This window comes from Macaca mulatta, chromosome 1, assembly GCF_049350105.2.
Source record: "Macaca mulatta isolate MMU2019108-1 chromosome 1, T2T-MMU8v2.0, whole genome shotgun sequence".
NCBI lineage: Eukaryota > Metazoa > Chordata > Mammalia > Primates > Cercopithecidae > Macaca > Macaca mulatta.
In genome coordinates this window covers 238,531,909-238,558,884 of record NC_133406.1, presented here as the reverse complement: position 1 = coordinate 238,558,884, position 26,976 = coordinate 238,531,909, and the positions used below count along the sequence as shown (strand labels likewise).

Here is a 26,976-nt window from a genome sequence, read left to right as displayed (position 1 = left end):
CGAATGGAAACGGGGGCACGGTTGGTTTGGCTCTCCTGCCCTGAGATTTATTAGGTTAAAGGAAACTGGACTGGAGAGCCTGGGCCTCGCGCCGCTTGTGTCTGGCGAGTTCCTGAGGTGAAGTCAGTGACGCTCTGCATCTTAGCCTGGCTCAGGCTCCAGTGTGGCGTCCGCTCTCCTTCCTCTGACAGTCATGTGTAAATATTGAGGCCCATTTGAACTGTCCCTGTGTGGAAAAAATCCTGTTTTTCACGGGGCTGCCTGGGGAGGAGAGGGTGGAAAGGAAAACAGGCGGGGGCAAACAGCCCAGCCTGCCAGGCCTGGGGCGACTTCACCGCTCCACTGTCAGCCAGCGGCCATCCAGTGGCGGATCTTGTCTGCCCTGCGAGGACACCTGGCTCCATCCTCACCTGGGCCGCTGTCTCCAGCCGCCAAGGCCGTGACACCATGAGGATCATGTGAGGAGGGGCAGAGAGCGGCCACCGGGAGGCTGTCATTCCAGCCCTACCTTCCCTGCCTGGGAGGACGCTGCAGCCACCACCACCTGGACGGGAGTGGCCTGTCGCAGCTGCACCCTGCGTGGACTCGTGGCTGCCACTCTGTTTCTTTACGCCTTTCTCCTGTCCTTTCCAGAATCCATCTACCGCCGGGGAGCCAGAAGATGGAGGAAGCTGTACCGTGCCAACGGCCATCTCTTCCAAGCCAAGCGCTTTAACAGGGTGAGTGGCCCCCTCGGGACTAGTCCCTCAAGGGGCCCTTTGTTACTTTTAAAAGCAGAGAGAGAGGAGGGAAGGCACGTCCTGCGGAGCCCAGGCTCGGCTCTTTTTGGCGCCCGAGGGCAGGGTCACAGAAATGCTTTCACTGGTGCGGGGATGAGGCTTTGACTAGGGCTGTCTGAGGCGGGAAGTGCCCTCCGGGCCTTTCCCCGTGTGGTGGCTGCCCAGTGAATGCTGTCTGTGTCTGCCTGGCTGCGTGACTTTTATCAAGGCTCAGGGTTCGCTGGCCTGAGGCCCCAGCCTGCCTGCATCCAGAGTGGAGCGGCCGCATTCCGCATGTAGTGCCAGGGTGTGTGTTTTTAGCTGTACACAGTGTTCCTATTGGCTGCAAGAGTCTCCGTGAACCCCGGAAGCTCCTTCAGCCCCATCCCTACTTGGGTCTCTGTCTTTCCAACGTCCACCCATGGGGGGGGCCCTTTCCAGAGGACACTTAGCTTACTTCCCTTGTTTCTCTTTGTGGTGCTTTTCTAATTCTTACAAAATGGGTGATTCAGATGCTTTTGTAATTGTTGTATTTCACAGTGGAAGGGGAGGTGTCTGGGGTGCCTTGGTGGCCCTGGAGTTTGTCCCACACAGGGAGTGTCTTGGGGGTGGGTAGAAGCATAGAGGGCCTGTTCCCTCTGCGGGCCTCCATACAGAGCCCCTGACGGCCTGTCACATGCTATTGCCTGGCCAGCCCCGTGCTTCTTGCAGTCTGTCCCCATGACAGGTGGCCTCCAGCAGCCATCTCCAGCATGATGGGACACCCAAGGCCACTCCGTGCTGGTTCAGTCCCAGCCCCTCTGCTCTCTCTGCCTCTGTACCACCCTTTCTGTACCTCGGTTCCCTCCCTGTAAAGCCAGTACGATGACTGCACGGTGGCAGGGGGTTCATGGACGTGTGTCACTGTGAGAGAGCTGCGTGGAGGCTGCCTCGTCATCAGGAGCAGTGGCCCTGGAGCTACCTTTGCGTTCCACACCCACCTGCCACGTGGCCTCACGTGTCAACCTCTGCTGGACGTCCGGCTCCTCCATCTCCTGGAGCGACCTCAGGTCACCTGCCCCTCCTTCTACTCCTGTGGTCTGCTCTCTAGACCATCAAGAAGTTCTGTGCATGTCAGCCACTCCTCCCGCCCCCGCGTGTGCTCAGTCCGTCATGTGGCAAGAATGGGTCTGGACTCCCATTCCTCGTGGGGCTGACACAGGTGGGGATGCAGGACAAGCTCCTGAGTGACTGAAGAGAGGGGTGTGGAGGGAACTAGGCTCCAGGAGATCAGTAGGCCGGTGCTAGGAAGACCTGGACGTTGCCTGGAGATCCCAGAGGACTTCCTGGAGGAGGAGGCATTTGTTCATACTCCCTGGGAGGTCAGTGCAGAGATGCCACGAGCACCGAGGATGTGGCAGGCACGGGAGAGTCCAGCCAGTGTCTGGGAGACCCTGAGGACGAGGTTGGGGACACCAGGACATGGGGAGCCTAGGCGGCTGTGGGCTGTGTGCTTAGGGCAGGTGGGTGTGAGTGAATAGGCAGTTTGGCCTGGGCTGGGACTCAGGAAAGTGTGGCTGGAGGTGGCCACACTGGGGTCATCTGTGGAGTATGGTGCCAGGGAGGGTTGCAGCACAGAGATCCTGTCCACACCCCAGCCCACCCTGGCCGCCTTCTCTGAGGACACACGATGTGAGCCTTCTGGGGCTGCAGAACGGAGCACCACTAACCTGTGGCTTAAACCACAGAAGCTCACTCTCCCGCAGTCTGGGGCTGGAAGTCCAAAACGAAGGTGTCTTCATGAGTCAGGGTTCTCCAGAGGGATGGAACCAATAGGATGCATGTACATGAAAGGGAGTTGATTCCCAATTGGCCTCGGGCTCACAAGGCGAAGTCTTACGATAGGCCGGCTGCAGGCTGGGCAAGAAAGAAGCCAGTAGTGGCTCAGTCCGAGTCCAAAAGCCTCAAAAGCAGGGAAGCGGACAGTGCAGACTTCAGCCTGTGGCCAGAGGCTCCAGAGCCCCCAGCAAACCACTAATAATTCCCAGAGTCTAAAGGCCAAAGAACCTGGAATCTGATGTCCAAGGGCAGGACAACTGGCAGGAAGCGTCCAGCATGGGAGAAAGATGAAAGCCAGAAGACCCGGGAAAACTGCTTCTCCCACCCGCTTCTGCCTGCTTCGCCCCAGCCACACTGGCAGCCAGTTGGATGCCGCCCACCCACATTGAGAGTGGGTGTTGCCCTCCCAGTCCACTGACTCAAATGCCACTCTCCTGGCAGCACCCTCATAGACACACCCAGAAGCAATACTTCACCAGTTCTCCAGGCATCCTTCAATCCAGTCAAGTTGGCGCCTACTATTACCCATTACAGTGCCGCAGGGTCGCGCCCTCCTTCTCCCGCAGCCGCTGGTAGCTGTGGGCAGCCTTGTTCCTGGGTTCACAGAGGAACCACTCACCTCTGCTTCCGTCTCCACATGGCCTCTTCTCTCATTCTGCATGACGGATTAGCTCAGAGTGAACCCACTCACCCGGCGACATGGGCCGGGGCTCCAGGCAGCACAGGGTGCTGGCCTCTCACCGTGCAGCTTTTAGGAGAAAAGTCCATTTTGCCGATAGCAGGTGCAGACCATAAGCGACCCTCCCCTCCCCACCACCAGTGAGCAAAAGCTTTTCCTTTCCTTCCTGCAGACACTGGAGGAACAGGTGGCAGGGTGACCCACTACAGCTCCACTCTGCCGTGGAAGTGCAGCCCTCCTGGGCATGTGAACGAGCCAGTTTCACAAACACAGAGGCCAAGGCAAGAGTGGCCCGAAAGCCTGCAACTCGATTGCTCAGGGAGGGCAGCTGGCCTGCAGTTCACCCTGTCCAATTCCCACCTAATTGTGCCCAGGCTCTGATCTCGCCGTCTGCTCGTAACATTCTCTGCCCAGACCTCAGAGCCGCTCCGTGTAGCGCCCACTTCATGTTAATTGCAGGACCACTCAGATCGCCTCCACTGTCACTTAAAAGGGGCATTTCAGGAGGGAAGCACTTGGTTTTGTGTGAATCAGTAAGACTTAAAGGGGAACAAGCACCAGGAGAAGAGACTTCTGTCCTCTTTGTTGGTGAACCAAGGATGAAAGAGTGGGCATCAGAAGAGAGACTTTTCCGTCCTCTTTGTTGGTGAACCAAGGATGAAAGAGTGGGCATCAGTCGCTCAGGACTGGGCTCCCTGCCTGAGTCTTTATGTGCACTTGAAATGACTGCCCTTGGACTTTGAGAAGGAAGCATTCAGTGGGGGAAACCAAAGGGAGAGAGCCAGCAAGGTTCTGAAGAAGAAGGTGAGGAGGGGCTGCCTCCCCTGTGAAGGACAGTTTGGGGTGGGGGGATAGGGAAGCCCACTCAATGGGTCAGAACTGCTGGGTCAGAGCTGGCCCTGGGCCCCGCAGGACTGAGCACTTCCTGTAGAGGAGGAGGGAACGGATCCTGCAGTAAATCCTGAGGAGGCGATTGGTTAATTATCAGCCCAGGAACTGGGGGTGAGGTGGGTAGGAATCCAGCCTGCTGGCTCCCGTCACAGTAAATTGCAGGTGGATTGAGGTTAAAAAAAAATCACAGGGCCTGGCGCAGTGGCTCACGCCTGTAATCCCAGCACCTGGGGAGGCCGAGATGGGTGGATTACTTGAGGCCAGGAGTTCGAGATCCATCTGGCCAACATGGTGAAACCCCATCTCTACTAAAAATACAAAAATTAGCTGGGCGTGGTGGCGCATGCCTGTAATTCCAGCTACTTGGGAGTCTGAGGCAGGAGAATTGCTTGAACCCAGGAGGCGGGGATTGCGGTGAGCCGAGATTTTGCCACTGGGCGACAGAGTGAGACTGCTTCTCAAATAAATGAAAAAAAGAAACCTGGAAGCCGTGTAGATATCTGGAGAAAAACTGGGCAGTGAGGACCAGAGGGTCTTTAGACTCAGCCACACAGATTGATTTTTTAAGTTTCCAGATTAAATGCAAAAAACATATAGGAAAAGGGTTTGTAGCACATAAAACCCAGAAGAGATCCAGACAACTAACACTTAGGATTAGAGAGCTCCTACACAAAGGCTTTTGGTAAATGCTGGGACCAAGAAACAGAACAGGTGTGAGTGGTTGAGGAAGTAAGACTGTAATTGTTTAGAGATGAGGACAGCATGACCTCCACAAGTGATCAGGGGAACACAAGACATTTTCTCTGTCAACATCGAAGGTGTTAAAAGTCATTAAAGTCAGCCGGGCGTGGTGGCTCACGCCTGTAATCCCAGCACTCTGGGAGGCTGAGGCCGGTGGATCACGAGGTCAGCAGTTCAAGACCAGCCTTGGCCAGGCACGGTGGCTCAAGCCTGTAATCCCAGCACTTTGGGAGGCCGAGATGGGCGGATCACGAGGTCAGGAGATCGAGACCATTCTGGCTAACACGGTGAAACCCCGTCTCTACTAGAAAATACAAAAAACTAGCCGCGCGAGGTGGCAGGTGCCTGTAGTCCCAGCTACTCGGGAGGCTGAGGCAGGAGAATGGCGGGAACCCGGGAGGCGGAGCTTGCAGTGATTTGAGATCCAGCTACTGCACTCCAGCCTGGGTGACAGAGCAAGACTCCGTCTCAAAAAAAAAAAAAAAAAAAAAAAAGACCAGCCTGGCCAAGTTGGTGAAACCCCATCTCTACTAAAAATACAAAAAAATTATCTGGGCGTTGGGGTGGGTTCTTGTGCAGAGAATTGCTTGAACCCGGGAGGCAGAGGTTGCAGTGAGCCGAGATTGCACCACTGCACTCCAGCCTGGGCGACAGAGCAGGACTCCACCTCAAAACAACAAAAAACAAAAACAAAACAACAAAAAGGTAATTAAAGCCCAGGGTTGCTGTCATGGGGTCTGCCAACCCTGGGGATGTGGGGCAGACACGGACCCTACTGTCTGGAAATCACGCAGGAAATGTGCAGCGATGTTCTCATCCTGCCTCTCTTCAAAAGAAATCACCCGTCATTCGGAGGTTTGTGTATGGAGAAGATCAGCTCAGCATTATTTTTACAAGCAAGAGTGGGAATCGTGTCTGGAGTTTGCCACTCCCTTTGCTGTGAACAACCCACTCTACCATGTGGAGTATAAACCATGGCAGGCCATGTCTCTGAGTGGTGCCTGCTGGAGAGCCCTCTGCTGGTGGCACACAGGGCACGAGAGCCACAGGGACAGCTGGGTGGACAGCCCAAGACTTTGGCCTTTATCATGAGTGGACAGAGGAGTGACCACTTGGGTCCCTGGAGAAGAGGCTATAGAGTGAAGGTGGGGAAGGGATATCAGAAGATGCCACCCAGGAGCAGCAGTGCCTGTCAGGTTTGGTCCAAGCAGTGCCCCCAGGTGACTGGCAGAGGCCAACGCAATTCCCCTTCAAGCCAGCCTCAAAGAATTCCCGCCGATAAATGAATCAGGCATTTGAGCTCGCAATCGAAAACCACAAAACATGGTGGGAAGCAGGATATCCTGAGCCCAAGCTGGTAAAAGCCCAAACGGGCTCCAACCATCAGAATAGGTAAGGGTCCAAAACATGACAATGGGTCATTGAAAATACGAGCAGGAGACCGGGCGTGATGACTCACACATGTAATCCCAGCACTTTGGGAGGCTGAGGCAGGCAGATTGCCTGAGGTCAGGAGTTCGAGACCAGCCTGGTCAACATAGTGAAATCCCATCTCATCTAAAAATACAACAAAATTTAGCCGGGCATAGTGATGGGTGCCTGCAATCCCAGCTATTGGGGAGGCTGAGGCAGGGGAATAGCTTGAACCAGGGACCTGGAGGTTTCAGTGAGCCAGGATCATGCCACTGTACTGCAGCCTGGGCAACAGATCAAGACTCCATCTCAAAAAAAAAGAAAATATGAGCAGGGAGGCCTGGTGCGGTAGCTCATGCCTGTAATCCCAGCACTTTGGGAGGCTGGAGTGGGCAGATCACCTGAGGTCAGGAGTTCGAGACCAGCCTGGCCAACTTTGTGAAACTTTGTCTCTACTAAAAATAAAAAATTAGGCAGACGTGGTGGCAGGCACCTACAATCCCAGCTACTCAAGAGACTGAGACAGGAGAATCACTTGAACCTAGGAGGCAGAGCCTGCCTCCTTTGACTCCAGGGTCCACACATTCAGCAGCCAAAGCAACTCCTTTAACTCCAGGGTCCACACATCCAACGGGGCAAAACTCCTGGTGCCGGCGTTAAGCTAGCTTGGCCCCGAGTCAGAGGTCTCGGGTGGGATGCCCCCTCCCACCCATCCCTCCTTCGGATAGAGCCCACGGGCCTGGTTTGGCTCTGTCACGGCCAGGCTGATGTAGGTAGCCTGTGCAGAGGATGCGGAGTCAGCTCCTTTTTCCTGTTACGGAAGTTGAAAGCGATGATGCCCGTGTGTTTTCTTACCTGATGCCCGCTGTGTGCTGGGCGCTGTGTGCTGGGCACTGTCCTAGGTGCTGGTTATCTGTCCCCACCCAAACAAGCGGGCTGTGGGCGGGGGAAGAGTCCCCGGGCCCTGGCGCCCCAAGCAGGCTCTTTCTGATGAGCAGGAGAGTCTTGTAGGGGGTGTGAGCCCCGTTTGCTCAGATGCACCTGGTGCCCACACGTGCTGAGGGTCCCGTTTCCTCACGTGAATTCAGTTCATGCCGTTCACAGTACACTGTATTTCCTCTTCACTGGGTGTGAGGTGACACTCTGTAATAGGAAGGAAATTCGTGAAAAATGGTAAAAGAGGAAAAAGCATATGAAAGGGTTATGTCTGGAAAGAATCTAAACGGGAGACTCTGGGCACGCGGTGACAGTGTAGATGATTTGCTCCCAGGAACCCTTCGGGCACTTGGGCAAGGCAGAAAATGTCCAAGCAGGTCCCGGCAACATTCATAGTTATGCCTTTCGTAACATTTAAACGCTCGTGAAAACGTTGCCAAACAAACTGATAATTACCATCATTTTCGAATTGTTCAGAACCATGAAGAATAAAGAAGGATCATTTAAAATCTTGAAAAATACTGAGCAAAGAATACTAAGATAATTGCAGGCTGTGGTGTAGTAGTTCGAGATGTTTGTGGTCCGAGTTCACCTTCTCTGAGGCTGTCGGGAGGAGGTTCTGTTTGAATGAAGATCAGGCAGGGGGTGCCCTACACTCTGCTCAGCCCTAGACAGGACCCCAGGCTGCCCTACGCAGAGCCCAGCAGGAGCTGCAGCCCCCCAGCCCCTGCAAACCAGGGGGCCTTGCCTGAAGCAGCGCCTCGTCTCCCCTGCCCGATGGGGCCTCCCCTGTGTTCTCTCATGCAGAACAGGGTTCCAGGCCTCTCCTTGGGGCTGTTGGTTCCCCCAACCTTGGGGTGGACCCAAGAGGAAGCTGCCGAGCTTGGGCAAGCCTGGTGCCCGGAAGGGACAAGGTGCCGGGGCCACCTGTTGCCTGGCTCAGTGTCCTCTTTTGAGAAGGTACAGGTGTGGAAGGCTCTGCCTGCCCTCTCCGCTGGCCCCTCAACGTGGCCTGGGCCTGATGCTCTGTTCCCGTCTACAGAGAGCGTACTGCGGTCAGTGCAGCGAGAGGATATGGGGCCTCGCGAGGCAAGGCTACAGGTGCATCAACTGCAAACTGCTGGTCCATAAGCGCTGCCACGGCCTCGTCCCGCTGACCTGCAGGAAGCATATGGTGAGTTGCAGGGCTGGGTGGGCCCTAGGGAGCATGGGCGGGGCCGGGGCATGGCTGCCAGCCCATTGTCCAAGCAGACCTTGGTGACCCTGGGTTCTTCAAGAGGGGCCGTGGTGCTGTCCTACCTCTGGGCTGCAGCGTGAGACTCAGGCAGCAGTCTCGGGTAGGACCCGTCTTCCTGAGCCCCCACGAGCCCCTGGCACGCTCTGCTCATTGTGGCATGAGGCTCAGGTGACAGTCTCAGGTAGGACCTGGCATGCTCTGCTCAGTGGGGCGGGGGTAAGGTTCATTCATACTCCAGTCCTGAACCAGCTCTTCGGGACTGTGGAGGTGAAAGCCAGGTCTGACCTCAGTAGCATTGGGCATGCTGAGGCTCCGGACATCTGGAGCCTTTCTCGGGAATCCTCCCTGGGAAGCCATGCCCAGCCTGTGATGAGGGCGGCACCTTCCCTCTGCCGTCCCCGAGTGCTTGGACTTGAAGCATCCTCCCACACTTGGGAGGTGTTGTGGGTACCTCCCACAACAAGGCCTTTTGGGGCCTTGTTGACTTTTCCTTATTGAAGGCTGCCTCTGGCATTTCCGCATGGCCCCCTGCATCTCACTGAACCACGGGGGCGAGGCCTGGACTGAACATTCAGCTCCCTGGGCCCCACTGCAGTGTGCGGTGGGTGTGTCTGGGGAGGGTGGCTCATCTGCATCTTGCCGTGGCATGGGAGGAAAGGTGCCTGTAGGGACGACGTGCCCTCTCCTCTATTACAGGATAAAGACAGAGTCTGGATCAGGGTGTCACCCCAGGATCACCAGGCACAGGGATGGGGGGCCACGCAGGCTGGTGCATGCATTGGCATAGTCCTTCCAGAGGTCCTTCAGCTGCATCTGCCAAAAAGCCTGTAATGCCCTTTGACCCCATGGGTCCACTTTAGCATAAGCAAATGAGACCAGCCCCAGAAATGTGGTCAGCTAGAGGCAGAGGGAGGCCAGAGGCTGCCACCCAACTGACCGCCAGTACGGGTGACTCCATTATGATGCACCTGCAGGCGGAACCCAGAGGCCCTTAGAATGGCCCCCTGATGTTTGGTTCCTGCCAGGATGCAGCTTTGGGACAGGAGAGATGACCAAGCATTGTGCAAAAGATCCCATTGTAGACAGCACTTGGCCTACAGTACTGAGTGGCCACCTTTGTCTCCAGAATCATAGGTAGTGTTTATGTTCTTTATTTGGTACAATAGCATAATTAGATTTTTATATACTATATTACAATATAACCATTGTAATGTGTAAATATGTGAATCATAGATAGTCTTGAAGTGGCCAGGTGCAGAGGCTCACGCCTGTAATCCCAACACTGTGGGAGCATCACTTGAGGCCAGGAGTTCAAGACCAACCTGGGCAATATGGTGAGACCCCATCTCTACAAAAAATTCAAAAACTAGCCAGGTGTGGTGGTGCGCACCTGTCGTGCTAGCTGCTCTGGAAGCTGAGGTGGGAGGATTTTGCTTGAGCTCAGGAGGTTGAAGCTGCAGTGAACCGTGATCATGCCACTGCCCTCCAGCCTGGATGATGACAGAGTGTGACCCTGTCTATAAAAAAAAAATGTTTTTAATTAAAAAAAAGTCACGAAGTGTTTACAGAAGCTACCTTGTAACACCTGCTCCAGCACTTGGTCATGCTGCCATCTCTCCGTCTCTCCGGCAGGATTCTGTCATGCCTTCCCAAGAGCCTCCAGTAGATGACAAGAACGAGGACGCCGACCTTCCTTCCGAGGAGACAGATGGAAGTAGGCACTGCTTTCTTCAGCTGGGTGGAGCCTGGGCATCATCTCACCCTGCTCACCTCTGCCTTCTGGCCACGAGTCCTTTCTCAGTCCCATCTGCTCTGCAGGGGTCATTGTCTTCAAGCCTGGCCACCCTTCCCCAGGGCTGGGGATGAGGCTCTCCAGGGCCTCTTCTCAATCCCTGGCAGAGATGGGCAGAGTTAGCTGGCCCTCCCTGGAGGCTGCTGGGCAGGGATGCCTCCGTGAAGCGCTGTTGTGGCAGCCCAGGGGTGCAGAGCCTCTTCCTCTAACCAGCTCCGGGAATTCTCAAAGGCACTTAGTGCAGCGGCCACCACGGCCAGGCAGCCCAGGGGTGCAGAGCCTCTTCCTCTAACCAGCTCCGGGAATTCTCAAAGGCACTTAGTGCAGCAGCCACCACGGCCGGGCACCTCCCACAATCTGGCTGTTGCACAGAGCTGAACCCCGTCTGGGGAAAGGCTGGCAAGGTGGCTGCTGCACACACAGCATGGCAGTGGCATGGTCCTTAGATTTTTGTGAGGTTTTGTTTATGGGGAAGGACTTGTTTTATTGCTAAGAAGCATTCAGAGAGAGAGCTCAAACACCAGCTGGACTTACAGCCCAGCTCTGAGCCTCCACCTGCACCTCTGCACGAGGATGCGAGAGCCTCACTTTCACTTGATGCAGCATGTGAGTTCTGTCTCACTGGGAGCCCAGGGAGGATGATGCGAGACCACAGAACATAAAGCACTTAGTTCACACAGTGCCTCACGCAAAAAAGATGCCTCACAAACAACTGCCTGCCCACCTGCCCCACCACCCACCCATCCTCTATACAGATATACATCCGTACATCATCCGTTCACCCACCTAGCCAACCAACCGGTCCTCAGCCAGCCAGCCATCCTCCACCCACCCATCCTCCATCCATCCATCCATCCATCCATCTATCCATCCATCCATCCATCCATCTAGTCATCCAGCCAACCAGCCATCTCCCACCCGCCCATCCTCTATACAGATATACATCCGTACATCATCCGTTCACCCACCTAGCCAACCAACCGGTCCTCAGCCAGCCAGCCATCCTCCACCCACCCATCCTCCATCCATCCATCCATCCATCCATCCATCCATCCATCCATCCAGTCATCCAGCCAACCAGCCAACCAGCCATCTCCCACCCGCCCATGCTCTATACAGATATACATCCGTACATCATCCGTTCACCCACCTAGCCAACCAACCGGTCCTCAGCCAGCCAGCCATCCTCCACCCACCCATCCTCCATCCATCCATCCATCCATCCATCCATCCATCTAGTCATCCAGCCAACCAGCCATCTCCTACCCGCCCATCCTCTATACAAATATACATCTGTACATCATCCGTTCACCCACCTAGCCAACCAACCGGTCCTCAGCCAGCCAGCCATCCTCCACCCACCCACCCATCCTCCATCCATCCATCCATCCATCCATCCAACCATCCATCCATCCATCCATCTAGTCATCCAGCCAACCAGCCATCTCCCACCCGCCCATCCTCTATACAGATATACATCCGTACATCATCCGTTCACCCACCTAGCCAATCAACTGGTCCTCAGCCAGCCAGCTATCAAGCCATCTTCCACCCACCCATCCTCCATCCATCCATCCATCCGTCCGTCCATCCGTCCATCCATCCATCCATCCATCCATCCATCCATCCATCCATCCTCCGTCCTCCATCCATCCATCTAGTCAGCTAACCAACCAGCCATCCCCCACCCACCCATCCTCTATACAGAAATACATCCATACATCATCCATTCACCCACCTAGCCAACCAGCTGGTCAGCCAGCCAGCCATCCTCCACCCGCCCATCCTCCATCTATCCATCCGTCCATCCGCCATCCATCTTCCATCCATCCATCTAGTCATCCAGCCAACCAGCTATCCTCCACTCGCCCATCCTCCATCCATCCATCCATCTGTCCATCCTCCATCCTCCATCCATCTTCCATCCATCCATCTAGTCATCCAGCCAACCAGCCATCCTCCACCCGCCCATTCTCTATACAGATATACATCCATACATCATCCATTCACCCACCTAGCCAACCAACCGGCCGTCAGCCAACCCGCCATCCTCCACCCACCCATCCTCTATACAGATATTCATCTGTACGTCATCCATTCACCCACCTAGCCAACCAACCGGCCGTCAGCCGACCCGCCATCCTCACCCACCCATCCTCTATATAGATATTCATCTGTACGTCATCCATTCACCCACCTAGCCAACCAACCGGCCGTCAGCCAACCCGCCATCCTCACCCACCCATCCTCTATACAGATATTCATCTGTACGTCATCCATTCACCCACCTAGCCAACCAGCTGGTCCTCAGCTAGCCAGCCAGCCATCCTCCACCCGCCCATCCTCCATCCATCCATCCATCCATCCATCCATCCATTCTCCATCCATCTATCCATCTTCCATCCATCCATCTAGTCATCCAGCCAACCAGCCATCCTCCACCCGCCCATTCTCTATACAGATATACATCCATACATCATCCATTCACCCACCTGGCCAACAAACCGGTCCTCAGCCAGCCAGCCATCCTCCACCCACCCATCCATCCATCCATCCTCCATCCTCCATCCATCCATCTAGTCATCTAGCCAACCAGCCATCCTCCACTACCCATCCTCCATCCATCCATCCATCCATCCATTCTCCATCCTCCATCCATCATCCATCCATCTAGTCATCCAGCCAACCAGCCGTCCCCCACCCGCCCATCCTCTATACAGATGTACATCCGTACATCATCCATTCACCCACCTGGCCAATCAACCGGCCCTCAGCCAACCAGCCATCCTCCACCCACCCATTCTCCATCCATCCACCACCTATCCATCTATCCACGCTCCATCCATCCATCTAGTCAACCAGACAGCCATCCTCCACCCACCCATCCTCCAGCTATCTATCTTCCACCCATCTACCTATCCATCTTATATCCATCCATCTCATCATCCAGCCAGCCAGCCATCCTCCACTCACCCATCCTCCAGCTATCTTCCATTCGTCCATCTATTGTCCACTGACCTCTCCATCTATCCATGTATCTATTGTCCACTGACCTCTCCATATATCCGTCTATTGTCCACTGACCTCTCCATCTATCCATCTCTTGTCCACTGACCTCTCCATCTATCCATCTCTTGTCCACTGACCTCTCCAGCTGTCCATCCAACTATTGTCCACTGACCTCTCCATCTATCCATCTATCGTCCACTGACCTCTCCATCTATCCATCCATCTATTGTCCACTGACGTCTCCATCTTTCCATCTATTGTCCACTGACCTCTCCATCCATCTGTTGTCCACTGACCTCTCCATCTACCCATCCATTGTCCACTGATGTCTCCATCTTTCTATCTGTTGTCCACTGACCTCTCCATTCATCCATCTATCTATTGTCCACTAACCTCTACATCTATCCATCTATCTATTGTCCACTGACCTGTCCATCTATCCATCCATCTGTTGTCCACTGACCTCTCCATCTATCCATCCAACTGTTGTCCACTAACGTCTCCATCTGTCCATTTATCTATTGTCCACTGACCTCTGCATCCATCTATCTATTGTCCACTGACTTCTCCATCTATCGATCCATCTGTTGTCCACTGACCTCTCCATATATCCATCTATCTATTGTCCACTGACCTCTCCATCTGTCCACTCATCTATTGTCCACTGACCTCTCCATATATCCATCTATCTATTGTCCACTAACCTCTCCATCTATCCATCTGTCTGTTGTCCACTGACCTCTCCATCTATCCATCCATCTATTGTCCACTGACCTCTCCATCTATCCATCCAGCTATTGTCCACTAACCTCTCCATCTGTCCATCTATCTATTGTCCACTGACCTCTCCATGTATCCATCTATCTGTTGTCCACTGACCTCTCCATCTATCCATCCAACTATTGTCCACTGACCTCTCCATCTATCCATCTGTCTATTTTCCACTGACTTCTCTCTCTATCCATCCATCTGTTGTCCACTGACGTCTCCATCTTTCCATCTATTGTCCACTGACCTCTTCATCCATCTATCTGTTGTCCACTGACCTCTCCATCTACCCATCCATTGTCCACTGACGTCTCCATCTTTCTGTCTATTGTCCACTGACTTCTCCATTCATCCATCTATCTATTGTCCACTAACCTCTACATCTATCCATCTGTCTGTTATCCACTGACTTCTTCATCTATCCATCCATCTATTGTCCACTGATCTCTCCGTCTATCCATCCAACTGTTGTCCACTGACCTCTCCATCTATCCATCCATTGTCCACTGACCTTTCCATCTGTCCATCTGTCTATTGTCTACTGACCTCTCCATCCATCTGTTGTCCACTGATGTCTCCATCTATCCATCTGTCATCCACTGACCTCTCCATCTATCTGTCCATCTGTTGTCCACTTACGTCTCCATCTTTCCATCTATTGTCCACTGACCTCTCCATCTATCCATCCAACTGTTGTCCACTGACCTCTCTATCTATCCATCCATTGTCCACTGACCTCTCCATCTATCCATCTATCTGTTGTCCACTGACCTCTCCATCTGGCCATCTATCTATTGTCCACTGACCTGTCCATCTATCCATCCATCTATTGTCCACTGACCATCTATCCATCCAACTATTGTCCACTAACCTCTCCATCTGTCCGTCTATCTATTGTCCACTGACCTCTGCATCCATCTATCTATTGTCCACTGACTTCTCCATCTATCGATCCATCTGTTGTCCACTGACCTCTCCATATATCCATCTGTCGATCCATCTTTTGTCCACTGACCTCTCCATATATCCATCTATCTATTGTCCACTGACTTCTCCATCTATCCATTCATCTGTTGTCCACTGACCTCTCCATATATCCATCTATCTATTGTCCACTAACCTCTCCATCTATCTATCTGTCTATTGTCCACTGACCTCTCCATCTATCCATCCATCTATTGTCCACTGACCTCTCCATCTATCCATCCATCTATTGTCCACTGACCTCTCCATCTATCCATCTATCATCCACTGACCTCTCTATCGGTCCATCTGTTGTCCACTGATGTCTCCATCTTTCCATCTGTTGTCCACTGACCTCTCCATCCATCTGTTGTCCACTGACCTCTCCATCTATCCATCCATCTATTGTCCACTGACCTATCTACCCATCCATTGTCCACTGACGTCTCCATCTTTCTATTGTCCACTGACCTCTGTGTCTATCGATCCATCTATTGTCCACTGACCTCTCCATCTATCCATCCAACTGTTGTCCACTGACCTCTCCATCTGTCCATCTATTGTCCACTGATCTCTCCATCTATCCATCTATCGTCCACTGACCTGTCCATCTGTCCATCTGTTGTCCACTGACGCCTCCATCTTTCCATCTGTTGTTGACTGACCTCTCCATCCATCCGTCTATTGACCATTGACCTCTCCATCTATCCATCCATCTGTTGTCCACTGACCTCCATCTACCCATCCATCTATTGTCCACTGATGTCTCCATCTTTCCATCTATCTATTGTCCACTGACCTCTGCATCCATCTATCTATTGTCCACTGATCTCTCCATCTATCGATCCATCTGCTGTCCACTGACCTCTCCATCTACCCATCCATCTATTGTCCACTGACCTCTCCATCTATCCATCTCTTATCCACTGACCTCTCCATCTATCCATCCAACTGTTGTCCACTGACCTCTCCATCTGTCCATCTATCTATTGTCCACTGATCTCTCCATCGATCCATCATCCACTGACCTGTCCATCTGTCCATCCATCTGTTGTCCACTGACGCCTCCATCTTTCCATCTGTTGTCGACTGACCTCTCCATCCATCCGTCTATTGTCCATTGACCTCTCCATCTATCCATCCATCTGTTGTCCACTGACCTCTCCATCTACCCATCCATCTGTTGTCCACTGACGTCTCCATCTTTCCATCTATCTATTGTCCACTGACCTCTGCATCCATCTATTTTCCACTGATCTCTCCATCTATCGATCCATCTGTTGTCCACTGACCTCTCCATCTACCCATCCATCTATTGTCCACTGACCTCTCCATCTATCCATCTATCGTCCACTGACCTCTCCATCTATCCGTCCATCTGTTGTCCACTGACGTCTCCATCTTTCCATCTATTGTCCACTGACCTCTCCATCCATCTCTCTCTTGTCCACTGACCTCTCCATCTATCCATCCATCTATTGTCCACTGACCTCTCCATCTACCCATCTATTGTCCACTGACGTCTCCATCTTTCCATCTGTCTATTGTCCACTGATCTCTGTGTCTATCGATCTATCTATTGTCCACTGACCTCTCCATCTATCCATCCATCTGTTGTCCACTGACCTCTCCATCTGTCCATCTATCTATTGTCCACTGATCTTTCCATCTATCCATCTATTGTCCACTGACCTGTCCATCTATCCATCCATCTATTGTCCACTGATGTCTCCATCTTTCCATCTGTTGTCCACTGATCTCTCCATCCATCCATTATCCACTGACCTCTCCATCTATCCATCCATCTATTGTCCACTGACCTCTCCATCTACCCATCCATTGTCCACTGACGTCTCCATCTTTCCATCTATTGTCCACTGACCTCTCCATCCATCTGTTGTCCACTGACCTCTCCATCTACCCATCCATCTATTGTCCACTGACATCTCCATCTTTCCATCTATCTATTTCCACTGACCTCTCCATTTACCCATCCATCTATTGTCCACTGACGTCTCTGTCTTTCCGTCTATCTATTGTCCACTGACCTCCACCCATCATCTATCTGTTGTCCACTGATCTCTCCGTCTATCCATCCATCTATTGTCCACTGACCTCTCCATCTATTGTCCACTGATCTCTCCATCTACCCATGCATCTATTGTCCACTGACGTCTCCATCTTTCCATCTATTGTCCACTGACCTCTGCATCCATCTATCTGTTGTCCACCGATCTCTCCATCAGTCCATCTATTGTCCACTGACCACTCCATCTATCCATCTATTGTCCACTGACCTCTCCATCTATCCATTTTCCGCTGACCTCTCCATCTGTTGTCCACTGACCTCTCCATCTATCCATCTATTTTCCACTGACCTCTCCATCTATTCATCCATCTATTGTCCACTGACCTCTCCATCTATCCATCTCTTGTCCACTGACCTCTCCATTTATCCATCCATCTGTTGTCCACTGACCTCTCCATCTGTCCGTCTTCCATCCAGGCCTCCATTCATCCCCCATCTAGTCATCCTCCATCCCTTCACTAGACATCCCCTCCTGCCCCACCCACCCATTCACTAGACACCAAAATCTGATGACTAATTATTTGCAGATGGACCCCTGGGGGTGTGTGTCACAAATGTACATCCCCAGGTCCCATGGTCAAGAGTCGGCAGGTCTGAGTGGGGCCCAGGAATCTGCATTTTCAAAAGACTCTAAACTAGAATCAGACATGGCTGCTGTGTAGAGTTGCCCTTCACCGTCGCCTGGTGGAGGAGCAGGGCCCACGGGGTCGCTGTGTTCCCAGCGCGTTCCTGACGATACCGTAACGCCTCTTCCTCCCTCTCTCACCAGTTGCTTACATTTCCTCATCCCGGAAACATGACAGCATTAAAGACGACTCTGAGGTGAGTCTGCGGAGCAGCTCGCTACCTTTCCAGCGTCCTCTTGGAAGTCTGTGAGCCTGCCTCTGGGGCAGTCACAGAAATCTGGATGTGAAATATACGGTCCGGGATGTTGCTAATCTTTACGGGTGTGGGTGTCTAGAAAGAAGCCCTTGTTCTTGGGTCTTATTTCAGGCACATCCTTGGTGATTCCCTGGAGGCAGCTGTCCCCGCGGGTGGTCTGGGGACCACACCCTGGGGGGAAGCCGCGCCCCATATCCTCTCCACCCAGGCAGTACAGTGGCCCAGGGGCTGGCTTTTGAGCTGCAATTTTTATCAAGTTGTGTCTGCACCACGGCCTTCCTTTCGTTGCCTCATTTGGCCGTCCTGGCAAACCCCTCTAATGCCTTTTCACGTCCTTCCCCAACTCAAGCGAAGAGGCTCAACTGAGCCTCGCGTCTGTGGCCAGCTCTGCACCACAAACCCTGAGAAGGGAACAGAAGAGCTTGCTGTGTTCTCAGCCTCTGCTCGTAAAACCCAAGAAAGGGCTGCGCTGGCAAAGCCCACACCTTTCCAGAGCAGCGGCACATACCACCCTCACAACTCGTGCTCCTTCCTGGCCGTCCTGTGTCTGGAGGGAGGCCGGGTCACTTAGAAAGCAGAATCCAAAGCCGGGCACGGTGGCTCACACCTCCAATCCCAGCATTTTGGGAGGCTGGGCCGGGCAGATCACTTGAGTCCAGAAGCTTGAGAACAGCCTGGGCAGCGTAGTGAAACCCTATTCCTGCAAAAATAAATACAAAATAATTAGCTGGGCATGGTGGCATGGGCCTGTGGTCCCAGCTGCTTGGGAGGCTGAGGTGGGAGGATCGCCTGAGCTTGGGAGGTGGAGGCTGCAGTGAGCCGAGATTGCGCCACTGCACTCCAGCCTGGGTGGCAGAGGAAGACCCTGTCTCAAAAAAAGCAGAATCCATTCTGCTGCACAGAACAGCACCTCCTAGCGAACTACCTCCTCCACCCCGACATCCTTGCCTGGTGTAGCTTGCAGGAGGCCGAGGCTTCTCTTTTTCCTCGGAGCGCCTTTCTCCTGTATATTTCTAATAATTATTTCTAATAATGTGTGCTTGCCGGTTTGGGAGCTCTTGGCAGGCATTAGCTACGTTTGCTTTACCTTCCTTCCCCGAGGGAGGGCCCTGATGGGGAAGGATGGGCCCAGGCCCTGGGCCGCATGTCCCAGTGGCCACCTCTTCAGCCCGACTGGTAGGGCTGAAGGCCTGGGGGTCCCTCCCACTGGCAGCTGTGACCAGAGCCATGGTCTGTGGAAACGAGCAGCTTCCGACTTTCTAGCACCTTCCTCAGAAGCACAGCCTGAAGTTCTCACCTTTTGTGCCCCGGTTTAGATGGGAGTGTGGGGGTGGGATCTGTGGGACGCAGAGCTGAGACTGGGATCGTGAGGCTCTAGGCTCTGAGGAGCAGATCTCTGTTGGGACCGCATGAGTGACGCGTGGTCCTCTGAATCTCCCGGGACCCCTCTCCCCTCACTTTCTGGGGTCTTGTTCTCCCTTCCTAGGACCTTAAGCCAGTTATCGATGGGATGGATGGAATCAAAATCTCTCAGGGGCTCGGGCTGCAGGACTTCGACCTAATCAGAGTCATAGGGCGCGGGAGCTACGCCAAGGTTCTCCTGGTGCGGTTGAAGAAGAATGACCAAATTTACGCCATGAAAGTGGTGAAGAAAGAGCTGGTGCATGACGACGAGGTAGGTGCCACTTCTCACGGCGCTCGGGGTCCCGGGAACGCACCGCCCTGGGGCCACCACCTGGGGAAGAGGGCATTAGAAGGCCATAATGAATGCTCCAGGCTTTAGCAAAATTAATCCAGGCATGAGAGTCCTGGCCTCGTATTGATGGAGTTTGCGCAAAATCAATAGTGACGCGTCGCGTAACAACCGGGACGTGTTCTGGAAAGTGCCTGGTCAGGTGAAGGCACCGTTGTGTGAATGTCACAACGCGTGCTCCACAAACCCAAACGGCACAGCCAACTCCGCGGCCAGGATGCACAGTGCAGCTCCTGCTCTCAGGCTGCCGGCCCGCACGGCTGTCCGTGTACTGCACACCGCAGGCAGTGAGCGGACCACCACAGAGAGCACTCGTGTCTAAGCTTTGAAAAGGTGAAGATGGGTATCGTCTCCGCGACCTTCGCGTGTGTGGCCAATCACTGATACGTCGCCTTCCAGCAGACTGCGGTTGAGCTTGAGGACGTCGTCACCCTTGTTAGGAAATCCCTGGGGTTGAGCTGAACCGGGCGGGTGATGGGGTGGGACAGGAAGCTGCCCAGAGGCGCTGCCCCACTCCGTCCTGCACAAGGCCCCAGCTTTGAGGGACGTGCTGAGCTGCTGCGGCTCTGCGTAGCAGATCTTCCCACACCAACTGTTTCTGGGGGAGAAGTTTATTGATTATAGGATCAATGGTTTATTTGTTGAAATCTTTTTTTTTTTTGGAAATAGGGTCTTAAACAGGGTCCTACTCTGTCACCCAGGCTGGAGTGACTTGATCACAGCCCATGTAGCCTCAAACTCCCCAGCTCAGGTGATCCTGCCACTTCAGCCTCCAGAGTGTTGGGACTACAGGCATCAGCCACCACCCCCAGCTGTATAATTTTGTATTTTCTGTAGAGGCAGTGTCTTACTCTGTCACCCAGGCTGGAGTGCAGAGCATGATCACAGCTCACCTCCTGCAGCCTCCACCTGACCTCCTGCAGCCTCCACCTCTTGCTGGGCTGAGGTGATCTTCCCACTTCAGCCTCCAGAAGAGCCAGGGCTACAGGCGTGCACCACCATGCCCGGCTATTTTTTGTGTTTTTTGTAGAGATGGGGTTCCACTATGTTGCCCAGGCTGGTTTCGAATTCCTGCACTCATGCACTCTGCCCCACTCAGCCTGCTGGAGTGCTGGGATTACAGGCATGAGTCACTGCTCTTGGCCTATTTGTTGAAATCTTGATTCTGACTTCATACACCTTTTTGTTTTAATTATGGTAAAATACACATGGCATAGAATTTGACATTTTAAAATGTACAGTTAGGGCCAGGCATGGTGGCTCACACCTATAATCCCAGCACTTTGGGAGGCCAAGACGGGTGGATTACCTGAGGTCAGGAGTTCAAGACCAGCCTGACCAATATATGGTGAAAACCCAACTATACTAAAAATACAAAAATTAGCCAGGTGTGGTGGCGCACACCTCTAATCCCAGCTACTCAACTATACTAAAAATACAAAAATTAGCCAGGTGTGGTGGCGCACACCTCTAATCCCAGCTACTCAGAGGCTGAGACGGGAGAATCACTTGAACCTGGGAGGCGGAGATTGCAGTGAGCCGAGATCACACTACTGCACTCCAGCATGGGTGACCGAATGAGACTCTGTCTTAAAAAAGGAATAAAATATACAAATAAAGTGTACAGTTAGGCAGCTTTTAGCACATTGAGGTACAGAGTTGGGCAGCTATCACCTCTCTGATTCCAGAACATTTTCCTCACCCCAAAAGGAGACCCCATACTCACCCCCTGCTTCCCCTCTACACTGGCCCCAGTGGCCTCCAATATGCCTTCTGCCTCTGCGGACCTCCCTCTTCTGCACATTTGACAGAATGGAGTTGTGTGTGAGCTTTTAGTGTCTGGCTTCTCCGGGGTCCATCCGTGTGGCTGCTTGCTCAGGCCTTCCTCTCTCTGCCTGGCTGGGTAATGTTGTTCCGTTGTCCGGTGGAGGCCCCACGTTTGCGCGTGCACCTGCCAAGGGGCATTTGTAGTGTTCCCACCCTTGGCTCTTGTGAGTGGTGCCATGGTGAAGGTTTGTGTGCAAGAATCTGTTTGAGTCTATTTCCAGTTCTTTTGAGTGCAAACCTAGCAGTGGCGTTACTGGGTCACGTGGTAGTTCTCTGTTCAGGTGATGGGGACCTACCAGGCTGTTTCCCTCGCAGCCACCGTTTCACCTCCCCGCCAGCAGCGCACGGGCCTGTTTCTGCAGGTTTTCAGCCATGCACGTTATTTGGATGACCTCCGTCCTAATGAGTGTGCAGCTGTGGCTTTGACTGACATTTCTTTAATGACTGGCGATGTTCAGCATCTTTCGTGCACTTGTCGGCTTCTGGTATTTTTGGCCTTCTGCTTTCATACCTGAATGCAGGTTGTGTCTCTCAGGAGCAGAAAAAAGGCCGATGTGTAGGTGGCAGTAATGCCGTTGTCACCAAGTGCTGCTAGCACAGAAGACAACTGGGTGCTCATCGAGCCCCGATGGGCCACAGAGGGGCTCCCTCCCCACCAGCCAGGCTCGGGGCTGGGAGGCAGAACTGGGGCTGGGACTGAGCCGCTACTGCCTCCCAGCAGGGTGTGTCTGTGCAGTACACAGGCTGTCCAACCGGCCCCTCGTCCCTGGGTGCAGAACTCACAATTGAGTGGCAGCATCCATGCCCTGTGCCGAGGAACGGAGGCCCTGGGAGGTGTGGTGCCCTGCTGACGGCCCCACTGCTGGCCAGTGGCCACAGAAGAGGATTCCAACCCTCTTTGCAGCACACCCCGGCCAGCTGGCAGTTAATGCCATGTATGAGAGCGAGTTTGCAGGACTCTGAGAAAAGGCATTAGGAAGAGTCGCTGCTGCAGTTTTGGTCTGTCTTGAAATCATCCCCTGTGGGCCAGGATGCCGAGGTGGGGACTCTGAGGTTGTCTTTTGAGAAGAACCTGATTCTAGGAGTTGTTGAATGCTTGGATGGTTTCTAGAAATTTCTTTCTCCTCACAAATTGACTGAACTCGGGCTAGGCTTGCTTCTTGTTCCCCCGGGAGTCACTGGCAAGCCCCTTCCCACCAATTCTGCAGCACCGGCCCCACGCAGGGCCAGATGTGCCTTGAACTCAGCAGTGCTGCCTCCGGGAGGTTCCACTCAGTTTGGGTGCTGAGTGATATGTGGGTCATGATCCCAACGCCGACGTCCCCGCGGGGCCCCAGTGGGTCGTGATCCCAGCGCCGACGTCCCTGCGGGGCCCCAGTGGGTCGTGATCCCAACGCCGACGTCCCGGCGGGGCCCCAGTGGGTCGTGATCCCAACGCCAACGTCCCTGCGGGGCTCCAGTGGGTCGTGATCCCAACGCCGACGTCCCGGCGGGGCCCCAGTGGGTCGTGATCCCAACGCCGACGTCCCGGCGGGGCCCCAGTGGGTCGTGATCCCAACGCCGACGTCCCGGCGGGGCCCCAGTGGGTCGTGATCCCAACGCCGACGTCCCTGCGGGGCCCCAGTGGGTGGGTGCTGCTGGTGAGGGCCACTGGGGCGCGGGTGGTGGCAGGTGAGGGGTGGAGGAGTCACCGCCGACCCTCTGGGTTTTCAGCCACTGGAGGTGGGAGGAGATGCGGGCTGGCGAGGAGCTTGGCTTGTGGCCTGGGGTGGCGTGAGATGCCTGGGTGCACATGTTGAGCAGCCATCAGGGGGCAGGTCTGCAACTCAGGGAGAGGCCGGGCCAGGAGCTCTCGGCGTGGAAAGATGGGACTCGAAGCCCCTCCATTGGATCTGCCTCCGGAGAGAAGGGAGGGTGGCCGAGGACCGAGCCTCGAGAAGGAGGGCACTGAGGAGGAATGATACAGTCTCAGAGGCTAAATAGATCCTAATGGTTTGCTGATTTGTTTCCACAAAACTTCCAGGGGTAGGGGCAGGCAACACAGTAAGACCCTGCCTCTGCAAAAAATAAAATTGCTGCGTGTGGTGTGTATCTGTGGTCCCAGCTCCTCTGGAGGCTGAAGTGGGAGGATTGCTGGAGCTCCAGAGGTCAAGGCTGCAGTGAGCAGTGATCACACCCCTGTACTCCAGCCTATTTGGGATGCATTTCTTTCACTGTCATTTTTCTAACCGTGAAGACAAGGGGTTGACCTAGGAAGATATGGAAACCTTTTCCAGCCTACTTTCTGGGGTCAAGATGAGACCAAGCTGTTGGATCTTTGTGACTCTAAAGTTGCCTTTGACCTTGCAGCATTTTGCTGAATTCCAGCATGGAGGAGTTCATTGGGAGGGTGACAGCCCTGTGGCGGGAGCTAGTGCTCTGGCGATGGGTGTGGGCTTGTCCCAGGCTTATCACTCAGTGGCACTGGGACCTTGGGGAATCCTCTTAGCCCTCCACCTCAGTTTCCTTGTGTCCTAACTGGAGATAATACCTGCCTCCCGGAACTGTTAGGGCAAAGCCCGGAGGCCAGAGGCCAGCATACCACCAGAGGCCAGCATACAACCAGAGCTGGTAGCTTTGGTGATCGTGGTGAAGATGGTGGTGATGGTGATGGTGATGACAGTGATGGTGAGGACGGTGATGATGGTGATGATGGCAGTGGTGATGATGATGGTGATGATGGCAGTGGTGATGACGTGATGGTGACGGTGGTGGTGGTGATGAAGATGCTGATGGTGGTGATGTGATGGTGATGACGGTCATGGTGGTGGTAGTGTTGACATCGATGACGGTGGTGGTGATGACATTGGTGGTGATGATGACAGTGATGATGGAGATGGTGATGATGATGGCAGTGGTGATGACAATGACAGTTGTGATGATGATGGTGGTGGTGATGATGGTGATTGATGGTGATGAAGGTGATGGTGACAGTGACGATGGGGGGTGGAGTTGGGGGTGGATGATGACAGTGGTGATGGTGGTGATGATGGTGATTGATGGTGATGACGGTCATGGTGGTGGTAGTGTTGACATTGATGGTGACAGTGGTGATGATGGTGGTGATGACAGTGGTGATGGTGATGACGATGATGGTAATGACTAGTGGTAAAGGTGATGGTGACAGTGACAGTGATGATGGTGGCGGGTAGATGGCGACGATGACAGTGATGCTGACAGTGACGGTGGTGGGGGGTGGAGGTGGGCTGGATGGTGACGATGATGATGACAGTGATGGTGACAGTGACGATGATGGTGGGGAGGTAAGGTGGATGATGATGACGATGGTGGTGATGGTGACAGTGACAATGGGGGGTGGAGGTGGGGTGGATGGTGATAGTGGTAGTGATGGTGACAGTGACAGTGATGGTGGTGGTAGAGGTGGGGTGGATGGTGACAATGATGGTGATGGTGACAGTGACGGTGGTGGTAGAGGTGGGGTGGATGGTGACAATGATGGTGATGGTGACAGTGACGATGATAGAGGTGGGGTGGATGGTGACAATGGTGATGGTGATGGTGACATGATGGTGGAGGTGGGGTGGATGGTGACTGGTGTGATGGTGATGGTGACAGTGACAATGATGGTGACAGTGATGGGGTGGAGGTGAGGTGGATGGTGACAATGGTGATGGTGACGATGGCAATGACAGTGATGATGCAGATGGTGATGACGGTGGTGGTGATGATGACGATGACGGTGATGACTAGTGGTGAAGATGACAGTGACAGTGATGGTGGTGGCGGGTGGATGGTGATGATGACAGTGATGATGACAGTGATGGTGGTGGGAGGTGGAGGTGGGGTGGATGGTGACGATAACAGTGATGGTGACAGTGATGATGATGGGGTGGAGGTGGGGTGGATGGTGACAATGATGACAGTGATGGTGACAGTGACCATGGTGGGGGGGTGGAGGTGGGGCGGATGGTGACAATGATGACAGTGATGGTGACAGTGACCATGGTGGGGGGGTAGAGGTGGGGCGGATGGTGACGATGATGACAGTGGTGGTGATGGTGACAGTGACGATGATGGCGGTGGTGATGGTGACGGTGACGGTGGTGGTGGTAGAGGTGGGGTGGATGGTGACGATGACAGTGGTGATGGTGACGGTGACAGTGGTGGTGGTGGTGATAAAGGTGGGGTGGATGGTGACGATGTTGGTGGTGATGGTTACAGTGATGGTGGTCATGGTGGTGGTAGAGGTGGGGTGGATGGTGACGATGATGGTGGTGGTGACAGTGATGGTGGTGGTGGGGGTAGAGGTGGGGTGGATGATGACGGTGGTGGTGGTGACAGTGACGGTGGTGGTGACAGTGACGACGGTGTTGGTGACAGTGACGGTGGTGGTGGGGGTAGAGGTGGGGTGGATGATGACGGTGGTGTTGGTGACAGTGACGGTGGTGGTGACAGTGATGACGGTGTTGGTGACAGTGACGGTGGTGGTGGGGGTAGAGGTGGGGTGGATGGTGACGATGACGGTGGTGGTGACAGTGACGATGGTGGTGGTGACAGTGACAATGATGGTGTTGGTGACAGTGATGGTGGTGGTAGAGGTGGGGTGGATGGTGACGATGACGGTGGTGTTGGTGACAGTGACGGTGGTGGTGACAGTGACGACAGTGGTGATGGTGACAGTGACGGTGGTGGTGGTGGTAGAGGTGGGGTGGATGGTGATGATGACAGTGGTGATGGTGACAGTGACGATGGTGGTGGTGGTGGTAGGGTGGGGTGGATGGTGACAATGATGACGGTGGTGATGGTGACGGTGATGGTGGTGGTGGTAGAGGTGGGGTGGATGGTGACGATGACAGTGGTAGTGATGGTGACGGTGGTGGTGGTAGAGGTGGGGTGGATGGTAACAATGTCGACGGTGGTGATGGTGACGGTGATGGTGGTGGTGGTGGTGGTAGAGGTGGGGTGGATGGTGACAATGATGGTGGTGATGGTGATGGTGACGGTGGTGGTGGTGGTGGTAGAGGTGGGGTGGATGGTGACGATGATGACGGTGGTGATGGTTACAGTGGTGGTGGTGGTTGTGGTGGTAGAGGTGGGGCGGATGGTGACAATGATGATGTGATGGTGACGGTGACGGTGGTGGTGGTAGAGGTGGGGTGGATGGTGACGACGGTGGTGATGGTGACAGTGGTGGTGGTGGTAGAGGTGGGGTGGATGGTGACGACGACGGTGGTGATGGTTACAGTGATGGTGGTGGTGGTGGGGGTAGAGGTGGGACGGATGGTGATAATGATGACGGTGATGGTGACGGTGACGATGATGGTGTTGGTGACAGTGACAGTGGTGGTAGTGGTGGTGGGGGTAGAGGTGGGGTGGATGGTGATGATGACGGTGGTGATGGTTACAGTGATGATGGTGGT

The 26,976-nt window shown here is 54.0% G+C and overlaps 1 protein-coding gene and 1 long non-coding RNA gene across 23 annotated transcripts in view; both read left to right on the top strand.

The window, feature by feature from the left end:
* The window catches only part of PRKCZ (protein kinase C zeta), a 147,615-nt gene that overhangs the window by 86,753 nt on the left and 33,886 nt on the right, over positions 1 to 26,976 (top strand). For 19 of the 22 annotated variants that reach the window (XM_015133724.3, XM_077979638.1, XM_077979631.1 and 16 more), the window contains 5 exons: positions 634 to 719; positions 8,279 to 8,410; positions 10,106 to 10,187; positions 17,864 to 17,916; positions 19,463 to 19,651. In XM_015133724.3, the coding sequence (XP_014989210.1) occupies positions 634 to 719; positions 8,279 to 8,410; positions 10,106 to 10,187; positions 17,864 to 17,916; positions 19,463 to 19,651 (542 nt within the window). Of the gene's footprint in view, positions 1 to 633; positions 1,808 to 8,278; positions 8,411 to 10,105; positions 10,384 to 17,863; positions 17,917 to 19,462; positions 19,652 to 26,976 lie in introns of all 22 variants that reach the window. The other 3 variants (XM_077979704.1, XM_077979695.1, XM_077979760.1) reach the window with 2 other exon arrangements.
* Positions 2,174 to 6,625, top strand: LOC144337162 (uncharacterized). Its single transcript, XR_013409861.1, has 2 exons — positions 2,174 to 4,964; positions 6,429 to 6,625. It is a non-coding gene; the product is annotated as an uncharacterized LOC144337162 (long non-coding RNA).